Genomic DNA, 21,346 nt, shown 5'->3' on the forward strand with positions numbered 1-21,346 from the left:
CAGTCAAAAGTTTGGACACACCTTCTCATTTAATGGTTTTTCTCTATTTTCATGACTATCGACATTGTAGATTCTCACTGAAGGCATCAAAACTATGAATAAACACATATGGAATTATGTAGTAAACAAAAAAGTGTGAAATAACTCAAAACATGTTTGCATTTTAGATTCTTCAAAATAGCCACCCTGCTTTGATTACTGCTTTGCCCCCATGAGCTTCACAAGGTAGTCACCTGAAATGGTTTTCCAACAGTCTTGAAGGAGTTCCCAGAGATGCTGAGCACTTGTTGGCCCATTTGCCTTCACTCTGCGGTCCAGCTCATCCCAAACCATCTCGATTGGGTTTAGATCAGGTGACTGTGCAGGCCAGATCATCTGGCACAGCACTCCATCACTCTCCTTCTTGGTCAAATAGCCCTTACACAGCCTGGAGGTGTGTTTGGGGTCATTGTCCTGTTGAAAAATAAATGATGGTCCAACTAAACACAACCCGGATGGGATGGCATGATGCTGCAGGATGCTGTGGTAGCCATGCTCGTTCAGTGTGCCTTCAATTTTGAATAAATCCCCAACAGTGTCACCAGCAAAGCACCCCCACACCATCACACCTCCTCCTCCATGCTTCACGGTGGGAACCATGCATGTAGAGACCATCCGTTCACCTTCTCTGTGTCGCACAAAGACACAGCGGGTGGAACCAAAGATCTCAAATTTGGACTCATCAGACCAAAGCACAGATTTCCACTGGTCTAATGTCCATTCCTTGTGTTTCTTGGCCCAAACAAATCTCTTCTGCTTGTTGCTCTTTCTTACTGGTGGTTTTTTAGCAGCTATTTGACCATAAAGGCCTGATTCACGCAGTCTCCTCTAAACAAACAGTTGATGTAGAGATGTGTCTGCTACTAGAACTCTGTGTGGCATTCATCTGGGCTCTAATCTGAGGTGCTGTTAACTTGCAATTTCTGAGGCTGGTGACTCGGATGAACTTATCCTCAGCAGCAGAGGTGACTCTTGGTCTTCCTTTCCTGGGGCAGTCCTCATGTGAGCCAGTTTCATCGTAGCGCTTGATGGTTTTTGCGACTGCACTTGGGGACACATTCAAAGTTTTTGCAATTTTCCGGACTGACTGACCTTCACTTCTTAAAGTAATGATGGACTGTTGCTTCTCTTTACTAAGCTGATTGGTTCTTGCCATAATATGAATTCTCACAGTTGTCAAATAAGGCTGTCAGCTGTGTACCAACCTGACTTCTGCACAACACAACTGATTGTCCCAACCCCATAAGAAGGCAAGAAATTCCACAAATGAACCCTGACAAGGCACACCTGTGAAGTGAAAACCATTTCAGGTGACTACATCATGAAGCTCATTGAGAGAAGGCCAAGGGCTTGCAGCGCTGTCAACAAAGCAAAGGGTGGCTACTTTGAGCAATCTAAAATATGAACCATATTTAGAGTTATTTCACACTTTTTTGTTTACTACATAATTCCATATGTGTTCATTCATAGTTTTGATGCCTTCAGTGAGAATCTACAATGTAAATAGTCATGAAAATAGAGAAAAACCATTAAATTAGAAGGTGTGTCCAAACTTTTGACTGGTAGTGTATATATATATATATATATAGATACAACCACATCATTATTTCACAGGGATGTAAAACATATACTGCAAAGATAAGCTGCTACACAATTATGACCACAGATACAGAACAAGATCACTAGTGTGTGGTACTATTCACATACTGAGTGGTATTATAGTGATTTAATTGTTTGTTTATTTAAAATAGAATAGAATTGATTCTGCATTGGTATTCTTTATGCTTTGTATAGCATCATTGTGTGTGTTCCTATTTTTGAATATTTAAATGTATTAATGTCATCATTACAAATGCCACATATTCTTTTTAAACTGTGTTTTTGGCTTTGTGTTTAACAGGGTGAAATAAAGTTATGTTAGTTTGTAACACTCACAGGCACATTTATCAAATACAGGAGATGGGCTCAAGTTTGCTCTGTTAAACTTTCCACATGAAGAAGTAAAATAAGACGAAGTTTATATAAGTGATGGGAGATGTCTTGGAAATGAACTTCCTACTGTTGTTGTTTAGTACAAAAGTTGATAAATTCAACAGCCTTACTATGATAATTAATTTGATGCACACACATATAGTCATTAAATAAAAGATTTAGTGCTGCTGTGACAGCATTATTATGATTATTAAAACTTTATAACCAGGAACATGATTGATTATTGTATCAGACTTCATTAGTTTTAGCTGAATGTACTTAACAAATTAGGAACTAAGGGCATGAAAATACTAATGTAAAATATATATTGACTATATTGTATATAATGCTAATTTTATAGTGTTTTTTTGCTGTCAAATGAAAACAATGTAGCTTCAAATTTGGTGATTGTGAATATTTCAGATTATTACTGAATTAAAATAAACCATTTTAAAATCCACTGAATTAATGGAAAAAAATAATTGGAGATACATGTTTTTACAGGAAATCTTCAGCAATAAGACTAAAATAGGGAACAAAAAACAACATAGTGTAAAAGCTCAGACAAAATTAAATGGATAATAAATTAAATCAACTTGTATATATATTGTTTTCCATTACTTCTCAGCCCTTCCGGTCACACACCCACACACACACACCTTACAAATTAGATTTAAAACGCCACACTCAGTCAACACCTGCTGCTATAAAAGCTGAGTATTAAAACACTTGAGTCATGGCTGTAACTTCAATAAAACTCTTTCAACAAGACAAGTCAACACCGGCAGGCTATAAAAAAACCAGAATAATGCTAAAATTAGAGTGAGTCATATGTTCTTCACCTTGTTTTGTTTGGCGTGTTAAAGCTCGGTCACACACTGTTTACTCAGAGCTCTTCTTCCAAATAAAAGATATGAAACACTGGGAATTTAACACAGCTGCTGTTTGCAGACACATCTGAACAAACAGGAGCTTATTTTCTTTTACTACACGTACAGTCCCGGTATTATTGATGAGTTACTGTAAGGAGACGTTCTTTAAAAACTTACTGGAAACTGGATTTTACATTTATCACATTGTTTATCAGTTTCATTTTTTTTAAAAAAAGCATTCATTGTGTGGGCAGAAAAGCATTTTAACCAACTTTCAACAGGAGATTAAAATCCCTCAGGACCGCAAGTTTATTATTATTCCACTATGATTATTACAGGAAGACACTTATATGGTGGTGAGTCAAGAATCAGGTGATTACTGGATAAATATTCTTATCTACTTAATGTTCTCAGTTCTGAACGTCTAATTAGTGACTCAAATATTGTCTAACATGAGTAATCAGGATTTTACAGCGATGAATTCAACATGAGACGTATTATGATGTGATCCTAAACCTCCTATAATTGGTTATTGTTGTCATTATTAGTTATTATCATAATTATTTTACACCTCATTGCATCATTGTAAGAAAACATGAAAATGTTATTTTTTGTATGTTTATTAATGTAAATGAAATGTGGTATTAACATAACACAATTAAAGGCTGTAATACGAAGATTATTCTGTCTTTACAGTTAGATAATTATGTCAGCCTACTCAGATAAATCCTGTATCTTGTCTACCTGGAATACACTACAGTGCACTTTCTTCTTAAAACCACATGGGTGCAGTGCTCTCTCAGGCTGAAGGAAGCACTCAGCAGACTTTCTGTCTCTACAGCTCAAGAATTCAAAGTAAAGTGTTTCTTTGTGCTAAGAAAACGTCACATGACGTCGGAGCCAGAAGAAGATCGACCGGTCTGATTCACCCACTAAAGATTCAACACATGGTCCTGATACCTGTGAGGATAGAGGACACAGCTGACTGTTAATGAATAGTGTCCCAGCCATAAAGAAAGGCTGCAAGCAAGTTAATAATATTTCAGGTAAAGTATTTTATTTAGGTACAATTTGATTACATAAAAACATATGATACGTGTCTAGAATACAATACATTATTAATGATTAACCCATCAGTTTCCAACCTGTTTCATAGCATCTATTGAGGCATGATGTTATGTTCCAGATGTCTTTAAATTGTTAGCAGTTTCAGCTATAGGGGATATTCCTTTATTTATCCATTATTTCTCAAAAATAACTTCAGTTTTTTGTTCTTTCCTTCGTCATCTTCTCATGACCCTCACATTTACTTTGTGGCCTTCTGGTGGGGCCTGACCCCTATGTTGGGAAACACTGGACTTAACAACCTAATCTTATATAAAATAGTTAAAATTAGCTCCACCTTGCTGTAAAAATAAAATTAAATCAGTATGAACGACCAAATCATGAAATAACATCACTGACAGCAGAAGGAGTCCTTTTACTTTTGAGACATTTTGCTGATATTAATGGAGTTTGAATGCAGTTTAACTCGTTGTATTACATTGTTGTATTGGTGCTTTTACTCAAGTGAAAGGATCTGAGCACGATTCCACCACAGCATTCAAGGTGTTCATGGATTATTTGAATTGTTTGTGCTATACATCACTCCAATGTCTGAAAGAGGGACTACAAGGAAAGCCAACAGACTGTCCTTCAAACAGATGACTCAGGTGACAGGTACTGTATCTGGTTGTATAACTATAGCCTGACCTCTGACTTTAACAGAGCTACACAGGTGAAACATAAGAAAACACTATAAATATACTTATTAATGAAGTCGGCTGCTGCCTCAGGAGACGTCTCTTTGGTGCCTTAGTTAGAGAGGAGAAGCTGTCAGTCACATTTCAGTATCGGACGGCTCCACAAGACAATAATCTTAAATATATAAATAGCCGACTGCGTCAGCTTTTCATCACCATCCAGTAAGAAATAAAAACACGTATCACCAAGTTTGTGATTTTAAGTTTTTCCAGATAGATTGGTTAATGGTTCCTTTACGGGTCTTTCTTTTAAGCTCAATAAAACTATTTAAAAACCTGGACTATCTGAAAGATGGAGAATCACAAATCTGAATACAGACCGGTTTTTATTAACTCAGTTGATGTTTTGGAGATACATTAACTTATTGCTGCTATAAGCTTAAAACAAGAAACAAAAGTTAATGAATCTAAATCCTTCGACTGGATGACTCAGGTTTAAACTCTGCACAATATACTGGTTGTGTAACTGAACCTGACCTCTGACCTTAACAGAGGTGGAGAGGTGAACATGGGGGGGAAACACTACAAATATACAGTATAATATATAAATATACTTACATCTCTGGTGCTTTGGAGAAACTCTGAGTCATATGTCAGCTCCACAACACAACAGCTAATGTGAAATATATAAATATGCTTAAACGTCAGCTTTTCATCGCTGTCGAGTGAAGATAATGTATTCCCATATTTGGTGATTTTAAATGTTTCAGACGCCGGATTAAAAGTTCCATTACTGACAACCTCTGAGCAATACTTAAGTATGTGGTTGTGTAACCGACCTCTGGCTTTCACAGAGCTGGAAACAAAGGAAGAATAACTCCATATGTTGGTGAATGTAAGTGCGCTGCCTCAGCCATCATCTCTCTGATGTCTCAGTTAGAGGAACTTTTTGTGGAAGGCGAGGCTGTCTAAGTTATGATTCAGCACTTGGACAGCTCCACTTTTACATTTCAGCACTTGGACAGCTCCTTCATCCCAGCAGGCCACGTGATCCCCTTAATGGCGTGACGTCAGATGTTGACATTAATTCACTCCTTAATTAATGATCATGTTTGAATTCAAGATCCATTCTTTTTTTATGACTTGGCTCGGGGTCTTTCATTGACGCGGAAGAACGATGCACTCCAATGGGACAAGGTGGTGGTGGGGGGGGGGCGATGACGCAGCCGCCCCACCCCCCCATCTCCAACTCCCCCACCTACGTGACAAGTGAAAAAGGCATGCCTTTCGGATTCATGAATAAAAAACCAAGTGGAGTTAAGTTCACAGGACGCAGGAAAGTTCTCCGCAGACAAATGTTTGGCGCTCTTCATTCCGCCCATGACCGAGTACACGTAGAAACCCCCGAGAACTGAGCTGCGCACTCGGAACGAGCACAAGGAGGCTGAAGAAGAGGCTTCTCTGAGGGAATAGAGGAAGAGGAGCGGAAGGGAGAGAGAGACTGAGATAGAGGTCCTATCTCACTCTCCCAGTTGAGGTCTTCAGTGGATCGCGTCGAGCGTAACTGGTAAGAGGAGCCACTCTTCTTGGGGGGTTTTTACGCAGCGTAAAAGTAGGGAGCGATTGGAGGAGAGTCAAGTTTTTGCTTTTATAAACTATCACAGGTGTGATGTTAAAGTGGTTACATATTACAGGAGGCAGTAGAATCCACCTGAATGCATCAAAGAATTGTTCTTACGTGTGACTGTACCCCTGTTCACTCACTTAATGTCGTTTTGTTTTTCTTTTCGCAGCAGGACAATGTCTAGTAAAGCGACTTTAGCCTTACTCATCTATGGAATCATAATGCATTACAGCGTCCACTGCTCACCTGTGGGGCTTAGCTTTCCCAGTGTTAGGTACGTACAGTCTTACTTACCGTTTAAGTGTCACTTTCCAGGTGTTGGTTTTGTCTCTTTGAACTCAGCAGCAGGGTGCAGGCTAAAGACCATATCTGGCTCACAGTTAGTGGTTATAATAGTTTATTGGATTACTGGATAACATCATCTGACAGCCAATCCATAGGGCTGCTCACACAGAAATAATTGGGCACAAACATCCACCAGGGAGCGGCGGTAATGTAATTTAGGCTGCTGAGGCAGTGGAGTACAGTGTCTCAATGTGTCCTGCGGCCATTAATCCGCAAATGTATGACTAGATAATTCATAGAAAACGTTTTAGTAGAAAAAAAAAATAAGGCTTAGAGTTCCGATTTTTAGAGAAAATTGCATTTTTGCGCAACCACAATTAAAAACATGTTGTGTGAATATACATTGTAGCAACAACTAACATTTGTGGTGGATTATAATATAAAATAAAGCTTCTTTTTTAATCTAAAATCATAAAAAGGTGTTAAAAAAGCTCTGTGTGATCATTTCTTTCAGTCTGAATTATCTATTTGAACGCACTGTCGCTCCTCAGTCGCAGTTTGGATAAACGTGTCTACTTTTTTTTTTTTAGACTTGACAGTGAGGTTTATGATGAGGATGGGAATTCCTTACCGTCCCTGGATTATGACAGAGACCAAATGGATGTGAGAAGCCCCCCGTCTGTCGCTGACGACGTCTACTCTTTGTATTACCCACCAGAGAAAAGGTGACTATCTTCGCCGTTTTTTAAACTTTTTTTTGTTTTTGTTTTTTTTTTACCTCTCAACGTTGGAGACATTCATGTTGAACATCTCATCGCTGTTAGTCCTATTTCTGTCCACGTATGTTGTACGTTTTGTGTGACTCAATGTAACGTATCGTCGAAATGTTGTCAGTAACTTTCAACACAATGCAAAAGGTTTTGTTTTTTACTTTAATTATTATTTATTATTTAAAGACACGACATCAGTTTTAACTGAATTCCCAGGGGAACTTAGTCGACTAGAATCATGCTGTCTTTAAAAAGATGGACATGAATAAACATCTTCAAATTGCGTGAAAAGAGTAAAATTAAAATCAAAATCAGCTCCAAAACTTCTTTATTACTGTTTCACAATCCAGTTTTTGTTAATATAAGTGGAATATTCTTCCAAAAATGGCAATTTTCAGCGTAAATGTTGAAAATATTCTGTGGAAATGAAACGAAGAAAACAAAGACACAAAGTGAAACAATCGAGAAACAATTTCTAACTTCCTCTAATTAAAACACAGAACATGAGGCCCAATTATTACACCTATAATTGTTGAGATGGCTATTTTTTTGCAGTGCAGCTACTTGAAATTGTTGCCTCTTGCGCTGGGTGTGTGGTGATTTTACTGTGTGGCTATCTATCATCCCAGAACGGAAAGGCATGCAGACGGCATGTTTAATAAAGCCTACAGGAAAGCGCTGGGTCAGTTATCAGCAAGGAAATATCTGCATTCTCTGATGGCAAAACGTGTAGGGTAAGAACATCTTCTTGGTTGTCACCTCTTCTTTAATGTTTTCTGTCCTATGTGCGTTTTGTTTTTTTCTTTTTGACTGATCCTTTAAATGCTCATAATTCACGCTGTTATATGTATGTGTCTGTGGTCCCATTATCTCCCAGCGTGCAGCTAAAGCTTGGATGCCCTCGCCCTCTGAATCAGTCTTTATTAATGCTATAAAATCGTCATGGAGAGCACAAACGGGCACTTGATTGATTTGGGAAGTGTCGTTTTCTGTGCCCGCTGCTGTGTCGTTAAGGCGCAGAGGGAAGAATTAATCCGCACAGGCTTAAATTTATTTCCATATGAATAATTTATAGGATGGAGTCCCAGTGGTTCCCGATGGAAGGGGAGGGAGGGAGGAGAGGGAGGGTGGAAGGGGAGGAGGGGAGGTCCAATTTCTCTAGCCTTATGAGAAGGCCTATCACATCTTATTGCAGGTCGAATATATATGTGCCAAATCGTCTTGGGATAAGCTAAAAGTTAAACAAAGGACTGGCATTAAGGCCTTTGTAAGATCATTTTACAAAGATTCTTTAAGCAAAAATCTTCCTGCAAAATGACACACAGGCTGCCTGCTTTGTTCTGGACTAAAGTAAATGGTGAAATGTGATTATTTTTCCTAAAATGCTCCTCAATAAGGCACAGATTGGGTCTCTCTGCACAGCTCTACAGGCTGCAGGTCCCATTATCTCACTATTTCCCCTTCCACAATGACAAAAAGATCAGTCCTAGCCTTTACTCCAAGTGTCCTGGCTCTTTACCTCAGCACCACAGGCTGTACATACAGGGGGGGTCATGTGAATGTGAATGCATCAGTGTGGTGTTAGTGAAACCTGCCTCATGTCTCCCCCTCTCTCTCTTTCTCTCTCTCTCTCTCTCTCTCTCTCTCTCTCTCTCACACACACACACAGTGGGGGGAAAACACTGGAGGACAGCTCAGAGCCTCTGTCCAAGCGACACTCAGACGGGATCTTCACAGACAGCTACAGCCGCTACCGAAAGCAAATGGCAGTCAAGAAATACCTGGCAGCAGTCCTTGGGAAAAGGTATAGACAGAGAATTAGAAACAAAGGACGCCGGCTGGCATATTTGTAGCATCCTCCCCTCCCCTCCTGAAAAACAAAAAACTTAAGTGTGTGCAGCCCCAGATGAAGTCATATTGAGATCTGAACAATCAGTGGATCGCTTTTGTGTTCTTAAACATGTATTTATGTATGAAGTAAGCCATTAAAATGAATATTTTGATAATAATATTGTTTTTTATTTTGTACTTAAAGCACTTGAGGACACATATATCTACTTTGTGGACCAATTTTTGTTCATTCTAAAAAAAAAAAAAAAAAAAATAGCCTCTATTTATGTATTCATTGATTTATTTTTTTTAGACCTATTTATTGAGGGGAGACAATTGTTCACATAACGATATATGCTCCAACAGCCCTGTCTTTTAAACGTTCAGTGAAGAGATATGATTGTGAGGAAAATAAATAGTTTAAAAGACAATCAATGTATTGAATGCTGCTTTTTGTAAAGTGACATTAAGAGTTTAGTTGTCTTTATTCACAACAGCCTTGAAGACATAGGTTTTCACCAAATCCTACAAGACATAGACTTTGATGCCCTCCCGGACGGGGATGAGTTTGAGGCATTTATGGGAGACTGGCTGAAACAGTTCTCTCGCCGAATTTCCGGTGAGTTTCAGGCTCTTTCCTGAGGCCGTGTCCTTGCGGGGGCTTCTCATGTCCCTCCCTTTTCTTCTCACCTTTAACTCTTAACCTTGTGATCTTGCTCCAAACACTCAAACCCCGACTTCTTCTTCCACCTCATTTGTGCTTCTGTCTCTCTAGAGTCTCACAGATTTTTACCTCCAATCCCACCTAATCCCACAATGTGGAGAGACTTTGCATAGACCGATATGTTATACATATCATTGTTGATTGATACAAAATAAACCGATTCATCAGCATCCTGTTTATGGATGCAAGAAGGATATTATGATGATAAAAAAAACATATTTTAGTAACTCTGGGTCAGACCAGATGAGCCCTGTTGGCTTTAGAAGCTTTCAAAATGCCAGTTATCCATTTTTAAGTCTAAAATCCCAAATCTGAGATGAGGACCAGAGTACTTTTGAGGTTTTTCTTGTCCTTTTCTTCCGCAGTGTTTACAGAGTGAGCTTACATCTTTGACTCATGTAAAGTGCCAATTCTTGTGTTTCTATCAACTGGTTTCTATGTGTTTGGAAACCTCTTATTCTGCTAAGGGTTTTCTGATGTCTCTCTGCCCATATAATAAGTATCACTAACATTTAAACCGTCAAGCAAATTAAAAAAACAAAAAAAACAACAAGAAATGATACTTGTTACATGGTAACTTATCCATTGATTTGTTCTTTCTGAGAGACATACGAGGCAGTTTGAACTTTTGTGTTTGAACCTTCTGGGTCTATTGTGCTTCCCTTTTTCTGTCATGTGAACCAATGTAAAAAACTACAGTAGATTGCATGATTAAAGTAATTGCACTAGCCACCGCATCTGTGCAGACGACTCCAACTAGATGGTTTTGCTTGCTTTCTGACTACTGCAAACATACATTCCTGTCATTTCTGGATGTTGTTTTGTGTTCTGTTCTCCTCACTGACATTTCTACACGAGCTGTATGTTGAACTTTGTCCTCCTTTGAAGAATTATCTGAATGTACTTTACTGCTGGCAAGAAATTCTCAGTCTAATGTCATGCTTTATCTTTTAGGCTCTGTTACTAAACCATTTTGTAACCCACTGTTAAATTGTATATGAAGGAAAAAAAGCTGTGATTGGACATTTAAAGTGGTCTTTCTCTATTATCTATCTGTAGCGTGGCACAAAGACCGCCATAACTGACTAATTGACATAATCACATTTAAAGAAGAGGGAGGATGACATGCAAGTACACAAGAGGAAAAAACACAGAGAGACATAAAGAGAAAGAAAAGGGTGGGCTGAATGACCAAGAACATACATACATTTTAGACAAAAACTAAACAAATCACATCACAAAAGTTACAGTAGCAGATGTCTTACTGGTTCCCCACCGTCTGTACACTTATTACCAAATTTGTGAGGAAGGAATACACATTTTTTTTTGAAGAAAAAAGCAAGTTAGTTGTCAAACAGCAGGGTACAGTTCTGCGATCTGTGTTTACTGTATCTATCTTTCTTTAATTTTGCATTCTCCTCTAGGCTTTGTGACGCAGGAAGCAGTTTGCGGCTGTGGTGCCTTGCATCGACTTTAAAATCGCCATGAATCACAGATGGCTATTTAGTGGCCCTACAATGCTGCACATCATCAGCTTACATTTCACCCTTTTGTTGTTGTTTTTGTGTTTCACAGACGTTTGATAGGCTCTTTAGTAGCATCCAGCTTAGACGTCAAGCGTTCTTGCTTGCACTGCTTTCTGTTGCACTTTGTTTTTAGAGCACTAGACGTAGAGTTTTGTGAAAATAGCGGCACGGATCAGTTTCCCGCTCTCCATGAAACAGTATATGTATGATAATGAAAGCGCCAATAGCCTTACTAAAATGAAATAATCTTCAAAGATATATATATATATATTTATTGTGTAGAAAGTGAATATTAGATTACTACTTCAAATGGCGATCTGCAAGGGTCAAGTCAATAAATGTTTAAAAAAAAAGTGTTGTAAGATTTGTATGAATAAATTTTTGTAAACAACAAAAATTCCGTCTAATCTTTGAAGCCAATATCACCATAAGTCTTTAAGTTAAGACACATTTAGGAGGATGAAAAGGAGTGATAAAGACCAAACTCATTATATTCCTATAATGGAGACAGACCCACCCTCGACAGGATGTTACATAAGAAAGGAGAGATGAACAAAATTAAGAAAAAAGTCGGCATCACAGAGGGAAAACATCGGAGCATGAATGACACACAATCAGATCAGACAAAGCAACATACTGCAAATTAGTCTCAAAGCACACATGCAGACACCTACTAGCTGGGAAAAAAAACTATAAATTCATGCTGAAATAACAAAAATAAGACGTTTCCTCTCTTTATCAGTGTGGGTGTTGTGTGTTGTACCCATGTGGACGGTCAATAATTACAAGATGTTGCAAAATAAATCAGCAGACCACAGAGACAAAGGATAAGCTGGTGAAAAGGAGAGCAAGAGATCCAAATCTCTGCCCCATTTTCATGGTGACTCAGTGGCTTTGGCGGAGGAACATTGACACCAGTTGGCTGGGTGTCTGCCTCCCCTCGGGACAGCATGAGTAAAGAGACGTGGGAGGGATCACCCAGCCCGCACCACACACTGCCTCGCTGCACTTTACACCTCTCCAGGACTTCAGCAGTCGCCACCAAAGGCCTGCAGTACTGGTGGAACAGTTGGCCGGTCTCAACTCTGGTACATTCACTTTGTGCCAAAAACAACAATGTCGACGTGTGAAGCGAAAGAGCCGGTGTGGACTGGTTTCAACTCAACATGCACAGAAATGAGGGAATGTATCCACATGTATTAAAATAGTAATATACCTTTTTTTTTATGGCCAGGCTTATATAAAATAATCTGGTGGGAGAAGCCATCTCTCCCCAGCTGGTCTCCATAACACAACCCACATAACAAAAAACACTGAATGCAGTTAATATGTGTGGCTGAGCTCTCTTTTATTTTATTTACTGGTTATATCAAGTTAAAGTTTATATATATATATATATATAGATATTCTAATAGGTGTAGGTTGTGGTGCAGCAGCACTTTTGCATTCAGATCTCTCTCACAGTGGAAATGGCCTGCCTCCTTATTGAAAACATCAGTCAATTAATCCATTACCTGATTGACAAATTGGCAGCTATTATTATAATTAAGTAATTGCCAATTTTAAAGCACAGATGTGGGAAAAAGTCATGGGTTTCAGTGAATAACTGCCCGTCTTTGTAGTCTTCTGTGATATTAAACTAAATATATTTTAGTATATTTGCCAACCTGGGCTCAGAGAAATCGTACTGGGCACTTTTTTAATGACAATTTGATAATTCATTAATCCAAAATTTTTATTTGCATTAGTTGTATACAATTTAGCAACAGCAGGAGACACAACAGCATAAGAAAGGCCCTCTTCAATCACAATGTATCATCTCTATTCTGTTCCAAAGGCTGTGATGTGAGATTTCTTTACCGGTATACCAATGTGCAGGTGGGTCTGTTTGTAGCAAGCAGACAAGAGACTTCTTGCAGAGTGTGGCTTTAACCTTGAAAGGATTTCCCTTTGCAATCCCTGTGGTACACCTAATGAGATGCAAATTATGCTAAAACAAGTTTTAAAAAACAAGCACACATTAACACTTTCACGGTGAGGAAATGGTGGACAACACAAAGAGGATTCACACAGTGTTCATACAGGTTATGCTAATAGATAGCATATGTTGGCTAAGATTTGAGGTACTTTTAAAATGTTGCTTTAGCTTCAGAGCCCATATTAAAGCTCATAGGGATTTTCATACAAAAGCAGCAGCAATATGTTAAATATACACGTTACATGTTATAGATAAAGGTGGAATAATGATGTAATCAGATGTATATATAATTATATATATATATATATATAATAATATAATGATAAAAAAGTCTTCTTGCTCCTGTATTGTGACCCATCAGTCCAGTGTGTGTCCCTCCTGTTGAGACCCCAGGGGACTCCCACACTGTGGGTGCAGTAGGTGGCATTTGAAATACCACCGCCCACCCTATAGCCCTCCACCCTCTTCCTTTTCTCCACACAACAGCTTTTTAGATTTGTGTCTCAATCCAAATTACAGCTAATGACCTTAAATAGATCCCCCATATCTCATAATATCTGATAATAGGTCAGGACCTTTTCTAGACATTGAAGGCTTGTCTGTACACCCATCCCCCTCCCCTCTCCGGACCTGCTCTCTCAACAGGACAGGTCTTCAATTACAATCACACGGCTTGCGACTGCGCGTGGTCGCAGCATCACACCGTGATGTGCGGTATGGGATGTCAGACTGAGCAACCACACAAAGCCTGCCATGTCACCCTCCGCTCCCCTGTGTGCGTAATAACCCCCCTCTCAGACATGATGGCAGGGCTTTGATTTTGTGGCCGTGGCCTCAGCTCTCAGAGGAGTGCAGGGAGAAGATGATCAATGGGAGTGATCTGATTCCTCCGGCCCGTGCCAGACCCTTTCTTAACCCTGCTAACCCAATCAGCCAGTGTTGCCAGGCAACCAGTCCTAGGAGGATGCGCTGGGATTGGGCGGGGCGCCAGTGGCCTTCCTGGGCACCCAAAGATCACGCTGGATATATTTCAATCAAATGGCTTCAGTCTCAGCTATGTTGTCTTTTACTGGTTGCAATGGCAGGTTGCAGGGAGGAGCTGATAGAGGGAAACAGAGGTTGAGTAATATGCAGTAATTCATAAAAGTGAGATAAAAACAGACGCAGACGGGCACACACACTGTAACTAATGCTTCCACAAATTAATCACACAGCTCAGCAACACACAAGACACATTTGTGACCGCATGTACTAAAAGTAGAAACAACAGTTGTAGAGGAAATTCATTGAAAAGGGAATCAACAAAAAAATAAAGGAAATATTATGCAGCCATTGTACAGCCTGTGAGTCTGCACCAAAAGGTAATTTTTCCATCCCAGTTATTATCTTATTTGAAGGATTTTGAGGCCTGAAGTAGTCAAAGTATCCAGTGTTTAAAAAGACTAAGGCACCATGTTAGCAGCTCTGTGTGGCTTGATATTTAGCATGTTTAACGTTCACCATCTTAGTTTTAGGTGTTAGTATGAGCTCTTATATAATACAACAAGTTTGACTTTATTCTCAACAGTTCAACTTTATTCTTCTAATGCAGAATTAAACAACCTAATCCTACTCTCATTTTTGGTCAAATCCAACTTTGCTGTTCTGCTTCCTTAAAATACTCAGACTCTCTCTTCCACATTCAACTCCTACTCCCACAACCCAAACTCCGAGCTTCAACCCAGGATCCCCCGTGCTCCTTTGGGGACCGTGTGAGTGACAGCTTTCTGGAGGGAGAATCCACACGAAGCCCTTTCATCAGTGCCGCCCCCTGGGCCCTGCTTGACTGACTGCAACACAGTGCAAAAGTTCAGCCATTATGAAAATCTATTGCTGTATTTACACTGGTGTAATGTGTCATTTCCTAATGCCAGCCCTCTACCAAAACAGACATTGTTATGTGAGTGGACAGAATCTGACTCTGGGTCTGTCACCTTCTACCTTTGTACATAAGGCCTGAGGTGTTTGGTATTAGGTTCTGAGTAGTGCTGCCCAGCTGCATCAAACAGCCCTCAGTTTGACTGGTTTATAAAGGCCAGTTATTGTGATAATATATTTGTATTGAACCTGTGAATCACCAGCATTTTGTCCCAATATGGAATCACATTAAGTGCGCCAATATTCACAAGTTAAAATGATATGAATCTACTTCAGGTCAAATTGAAAACGTTTCTAAAATAACTTTTTGACCATTCTTGAACATGGAAAAGTAGAAACTTTTTTCTCACATTTTTCTTTCTTCACTTGATTCTTAGCAACTAGATATGAAAGACAATCACCCTTTCTCAATTAAATACACTCAGAGATTTTGCAGCAACAGCCTCTCTTGGTCTGGTATGACTAGCAGCCTATGGAAGCTAACATTAGCTAATGTTAGTGGATAAATCTGTGTCACTAAAATTACTTTTAGTTTGTTGACTCTGTTCAATTCTGTCACAGACAATTCACACAAAAACACCTTCTTGCATAACGTATAAACAAATGTTCTTTCTAAAATTTCTTCACAGGCTGGGGAAGGACTGTGGTTACAGCAAATACACTATGATTACGGTGTGGTTATGGTTAGGCAACAAAGGGAAATGTCACTTATGTTGAAATTATGGCGCTAATACTTTTGTATTGAAGCTATTAATCTCTTTAAATTCGACTATATGCAGAAAAAGACAATAATCTGATTCATATAAAGGTGAAACACCTCTGACTCGGCCACCCTCGAACATGGCGAGAGACTAACTTTTAAATTATAAAAATGCACCTTCTTCCTCTTACAAATGAAAGGTTAAATTCAACAAAATGCAACCTTGATCAATTCAATGCACTCAAGGGCACAGACTCAGCTACAGACTAAGATCGATAGCAAACATGAGGGAGATTTTTCTGTGCAACAGACATTATGCTGCATTCACATGGATTCAGAATAACTGAATTGCATTACTCACGTCAATTAATACCTGTTGCACACATAAGAGGCAACCTACAGACACAAGGAGTAGTCATTATTCAGCTGGAATAGCAGTGGCATATAGAGACTTATGGATCTGGGTGTTTTGATCTGTATTTGCAGGCAGCATGTTCTAATTATGATTTTTTTTCCCATTCTTGTCACTTGCAGTTTACAAGGCTAAATCAATGCAAGGATACACATGTTTTTACATTGACTGAAATGTATCCAAATCACAGAAAGCACCATCCTCTTTCTCTGGGTACTCCAGTCAGTCTCTTCTCTGGTACAAGACAGCAAGAAAACATCTCTACTACCAATCAGGCTCATCGGGTAGATGTGAAGACTGACCTGTTTAGGCCCATCCTCTTCTAAATCATCCACAGTGGTGTCAAACTTAAGAGGAGGGGTAATAGTAGCCAGTGACACTTACAGCGACATCATCGTCAACCATTGGCCGTGAAGTTACTGCCGTGGGCCGGTCTGATGAAGATATTCAGCTAGATTAGCTAACTAGAACTAGCCTACATTTACACATTTAGATTTACACATTTAGATAGAGCACTTAGCTGTATAATGGATTTGTATTTAACACAGTCATAAGCAAACAATGACATGCTTCTATAAAAGTGAGGAGCTCTATACATAGACTTGATTTAAGGCAAAACAACCAATATACGCTATTAAACTGTTTTTCATTTACAGAAACATCAGCGAACAATTAATTAAGATTTATTTGCAGGTTTAACAGCTTTGTATCTGGTTTATATGAGTAGTAGACCACATGGCTGGTGAATATGTGGCATTTGAGAAAAGGCCAAGCAGCTGGCAATTTGTTTGCAGTAGTCTCAGTTACAGAGTGTGAATGTGTGTGTGTTTTGTGTCTCTTAGTCTCTCTGTTAGTGTATAGGGAATAGAGAAAGCTGACAGCAGTTCTTGTTAAGTGGTTAAAATGTCTTCCTTTTCATCACACCTTCCTAGCTGAGGCATTAAGTGCTGTAGTTTTTTTTTATTAACAACATCAATGAGAAGTTGTCTGAACAAAGACCCATATCTAAATAATGAATTTGCAATATTTTAATTTCCATATTCTTCTTAAAATTGTACATTTGCTGCACACACACACACACACACACACACACACACACACACACACACACACACCACATTTCTCATGTTTCTCCTCCACCTTCCTCTCTCTCTCTGTGGACAACGTATTGTACATCAGAGCCCAATTAGCATTCTCCTGGCTCAGACGTCATCGGCAGTCTGGGTTCAGAGGCCAGAGGTAGGGGAGCATGTACCTGGATTTGGACAGAACGCTGTACTCATTATTGGGCTGTCAGCTGGCCCCTGATGTCATTTTCCTCACATCATTAGAGCTACTGTCTCGAGGCTAAACTGAAAACTCACACACACACACACACACACACACACACACACACACACACACACACACACACACCAACCACGGTGCCATTAATATGCATCAACTGACGTCACCATATTGATCTGTCCATTAGCACAACGTATTGCCTCATGAAATCATCACTGAGAAAAGGACAGTGGCTGTAACTTTGCAAGCATACAAGGATGAAGGTCACACACACACACACACACACACACACACACACACACACCCCACACACGCTTTGGGAAATTGGCAAATATGTACACAATTAAATCGCAGACTTCTCTTCACATTATAGTACGCTCTTACCCACTGCGTTGGGAGGTCACAAGAAAAAAGAAAAACAAGTGTCTTGTTGTGGTAGTTTTCATATCTAGATGTTCATCATTCATCTGACACCAATGAGGTGGTGGTAATAAATCAGTTCAGCTGCTTGCTCTAAATCCTGCTAAAGATAGAGGTAGAGTTAATTTATCTCACTTGTGCTGACGTGGATATACCTGTCTTCTGTTGTTGCAGGAGCCACACCGCAAGCAGAGATAAATCATTATGCTACCAGAATAGAGCAGTCATTCATCTCTTAAAAAAGAGCAGTACACTTTTTTTTGTACTTTGCAGCCAAATGAAAACATATTTTTACCTGAACAACAAATAATTCTTTATTTCTGGCAAGTATTTAATAAAAAATAGGGGGGGGGGTGTTTTGGTGGGAAAATCTTTGATTATATGCTACTTTTTGTGAGGCTAGCCTTTTTTAAAGGTTTATAATGTATACTAACACAAAAAGCAACTTCAAAATCAACTTTAAATAGCTAAAGATAAGATAAATTGTCAATTAGCATCTGACTTAATTGACTTAATCAAATTATGTGCTTTAAAATGAGCTTTTTAGTGGTATGTTAAACTAAGAAACAAAGCTAACAAAGTTAAATGTGATGGCAGAAAAGTAAATCTTAACTCAAGGTCCACTTCTTAGGTTTTTCAGGAGCTAGAAGATGGAAACTTCATTAGATTTAAGATTTGTTTTACTGTTTAGATGCATCTTTTAGATGCTTGACCTCTTCAACTGTTTTGGTCTCCACTTACGTTCACAACATCTTGCTCATTAGCTTCTAAATGCTTCACTATGTTCACCAGAACCAAAACAGTGAAGTTGTGGGCTGCAAAACCAAAACAAAGAGCTGAAAGATGGTAAAACGCTCCATTCTCCAGTGTCATCGTTTGGAAACCTTTCTCTAAAGAACAGAAACTCTGAATCAAATTGGTAGATGGTCTAGTATAGGTTAATTAGTGAGTCACAGTTTAAGTGTCCCTGTACACCAGGCAGTCCCAGCAGATAACCAGCTCGATTTTAAATGACGACTCCCACCTATTGCAGAGTGGATTTCAGCTTTCTTCCTCCTGGACTGAGGTTTATAGTCCCAAGATGTAGAACAAAGTGGTGTAAAAATAGCTTTGTTCCAGCAGCTATCACCCAGATGGACAAGATGTACCAACATTGCATCGAGTTATTGTGTTTTTTGACTTCTTTTTTATTCTAGTGGTTATTTATTTTAGTGTTTTTTTTATTGTTTTCTCTTTGTAAGTCCGGATCTTTAGAGCCTGGAGCACTTTTATCTTTTATAATTTATCCTGTTGTATCATGTTTTTCTGTTGTTCTAATTGTTCGTCAAGAGGAAAGCCTTCTCTTTTACTGCAAACCAAATCTACCTGCAGGTACAAATACCCTGAATCTGAACCTGTGAGGCTGAAGAGAGAGTGCAGAGTGGGACAACAAGCGATCCCTTTCACATTATACCTCATCATTTCATCCATTGTTTATACAAAACTTTTGATCAGGGCAGCTTTAAGGTTGTGCTAAATCTATTTCTTATTTCAGAACAAAAAGTTGCACACTGTAAATCTTGAATCATTAAAACTGTGCACGGCCAAATCCACACTGATTTTTATAAAGAATCCATTCATTCCTATCGCTGTTCAGCAGTACAGCAGTTGCTTTGGGCTGGCATTTGAAGAAAGGCTCCTGTTATTCATCCTCATTGGAGATTTCCTCCATCAGTCTTCCCAGTTGCCAAAGTCAGTGGAGGCCTAATAAGATTTCATGGATTCTTTTAACCCTTTTAAGTGGCCACCTTCGTAATGACACACGGATAAACAGGTGATGAATAAGAAAGGTAATTAGATATGATTCAAGCTGAAACATATTTCTAAATTAGCTGCTGACCATTACAATCTGTTTTATGGAAGGAATTAATTTCCTGTCATACATGATTAGACAGCTTGTTCTGAATATTATCCTGCTCACGGTGAAGCAAATGAGTCATTCATCCCACTTCAGATTTACATGTTGTTAACCAGCAGTGGAAGAAGGATTCAAATCAAATAAAGTAAGAGCTGCAAAGCCACAGTATAAAAGTACTCAACTACAAATAGTCCAGCAGGTAAAAGTATCAAAAGTACTCATAATGGAGGGTAGCTACTGTCAGTGTTATACTGTTATATACTTTAATGTTGTAGTTGGTCAAGGTGGAGCTAATTTTGACTACTTCATATACTTTTTGTAGTTTTGTCTGTGACAATAGATCATATTTTACTGACTCATCATTTGTTTTGTATGTAACTTCTTAATTTATATGAATTTGAAAACCAACTTGTGACTTACATGTGTAAGATTTAGTGGCATCTAGTGGTGTAGTTGCAGATTGCACTCACTTGTTTCACCCTCCCTTTCCAACCGCGAGGGAGAAACTACGGTGACTGCGAAACACGCAAAAATTCAAACGGCCCCACCTAAAGCCAGTGTTTGGTGTGTCCCTTGTGGGCTACTGTAGATACATGGTGGCCTCTACAGAAGGTGAAGTGGCTCATTCTAAAGTAACAAAAACATAACGACTCTTATTTTCAGGTTATTATACATTAATGAAACCTCCAGTTCATCATATTCAGCGCCCAGGTTGAGCTCATCAGAAGTCGACTCCTCATCACATCCAGATCTTCTGCATTATCTTCATTCTTTCACCACCACCAATGTCTAGACTCCATCAGGGGGTGTCTTATACTTATCACAGCTTCACCAACACCTTCAACTATGATGACGTCACGATGGGGTCTTATCAAAAGACTTTTCACATTTCTTACATATATTTGTTCATTCAAAAATTAAGCCTCTCCTCATTGAAATGTAGTGATGTGAAAAGTACAATATTTATCTCTGAAATGTAGTAAAATAGAAGGATAAAAGTTGCACAACATGGTAAAGTACAAGTGCTTTACAGTTGTACTGGTACAGTACTTGAGTACATGTACTTAATTACTTTCCACCACTGCTGTTAACATGTAGTCTGACATTTAACAGTCCTCTGTGTTTTTGTGTGCATTTCCTTGATAATGCTGGGTGCCCCTGAAATACCAACATGCACTGATTGTAATGGATTTATGTAATGAGTCAGTGGGTCAGTGACCAAAAATAGCACCAGGTTTGTTTCTCAGATGTTGGGCTAATTTGCAGCTTGACCGCTAATCAGCTGCTAACTAACCTTTGTCAATTAAACATTCATAATTACAGTGGTGGTCACTGACTGAAGATAACCTCTT

General features: G+C 39.0%; 1 protein-coding gene across 3 annotated transcripts; it reads left to right on the forward strand.

The window, feature by feature from the left end:
• Window positions 1–5,894: 5,894 nt before the first annotated feature.
• adcyap1a (adenylate cyclase activating polypeptide 1a) lies at window positions 5,895–11,780 on the forward strand. 3 transcript variants are annotated; one of them, XM_051411207.1, is made up of 7 exons: window positions 5,902–6,191; window positions 6,418–6,522; window positions 7,124–7,258; window positions 7,933–8,037; window positions 8,973–9,107; window positions 9,631–9,752; window positions 11,282–11,780. In XM_051411207.1, exons 2-7 carry the CDS (start codon window positions 6,425–6,427, stop codon window positions 11,332–11,334), a joined length of 648 nt encoding a protein of 215 aa, XP_051267167.1. In that variant the 5' UTR covers window positions 5,902–6,191; window positions 6,418–6,424; the 3' UTR covers window positions 11,335–11,780. The 3 variants fall into 3 exon arrangements, with proteins under 3 accessions (XP_051267168.1, XP_051267167.1, XP_051267169.1); XM_051411208.1 differs by lacking the exon at window positions 7,933–8,037 and having other exon boundaries at window positions 5,895–6,191; XM_051411209.1 differs by lacking the exons at window positions 7,933–8,037; window positions 9,631–9,752; window positions 11,282–11,780 and having other exon boundaries at window positions 5,903–6,191; window positions 8,973–9,312.
• Window positions 11,781–21,346: the final 9,566 nt, after the last annotated feature.

Source organism: Dicentrarchus labrax, unplaced genomic scaffold (assembly GCF_905237075.1).
Source record: "Dicentrarchus labrax unplaced genomic scaffold, dlabrax2021, whole genome shotgun sequence".
Taxonomy (NCBI): domain Eukaryota; kingdom Metazoa; phylum Chordata; class Actinopteri; family Moronidae; genus Dicentrarchus; species Dicentrarchus labrax.

What these genes read in the sequence shown, in the direction of transcription:
- adcyap1a (XM_051411207.1), top strand. Translation starts at nt 6,425, where the DNA reads ATGTCTAGTAAAGCGACTTTAGCCTTACTCATCTATGGAATCATAATG. An exon ending in CTGATGGCAAAACGTGTAGG is followed by an intron (nt 8,038 to 8,972) that starts GTAAGAACATCT and finishes ACACACACACAG; the next exon opens with TGGGGGGAAAACACTGGAGG. An exon ending in GTTCTCTCGCCGAATTTCCG is followed by an intron (nt 9,753 to 11,281) that starts GTGAGTTTCAGG and finishes ATTCTCCTCTAG; the next exon opens with GCTTTGTGACGCAGGAAGCA.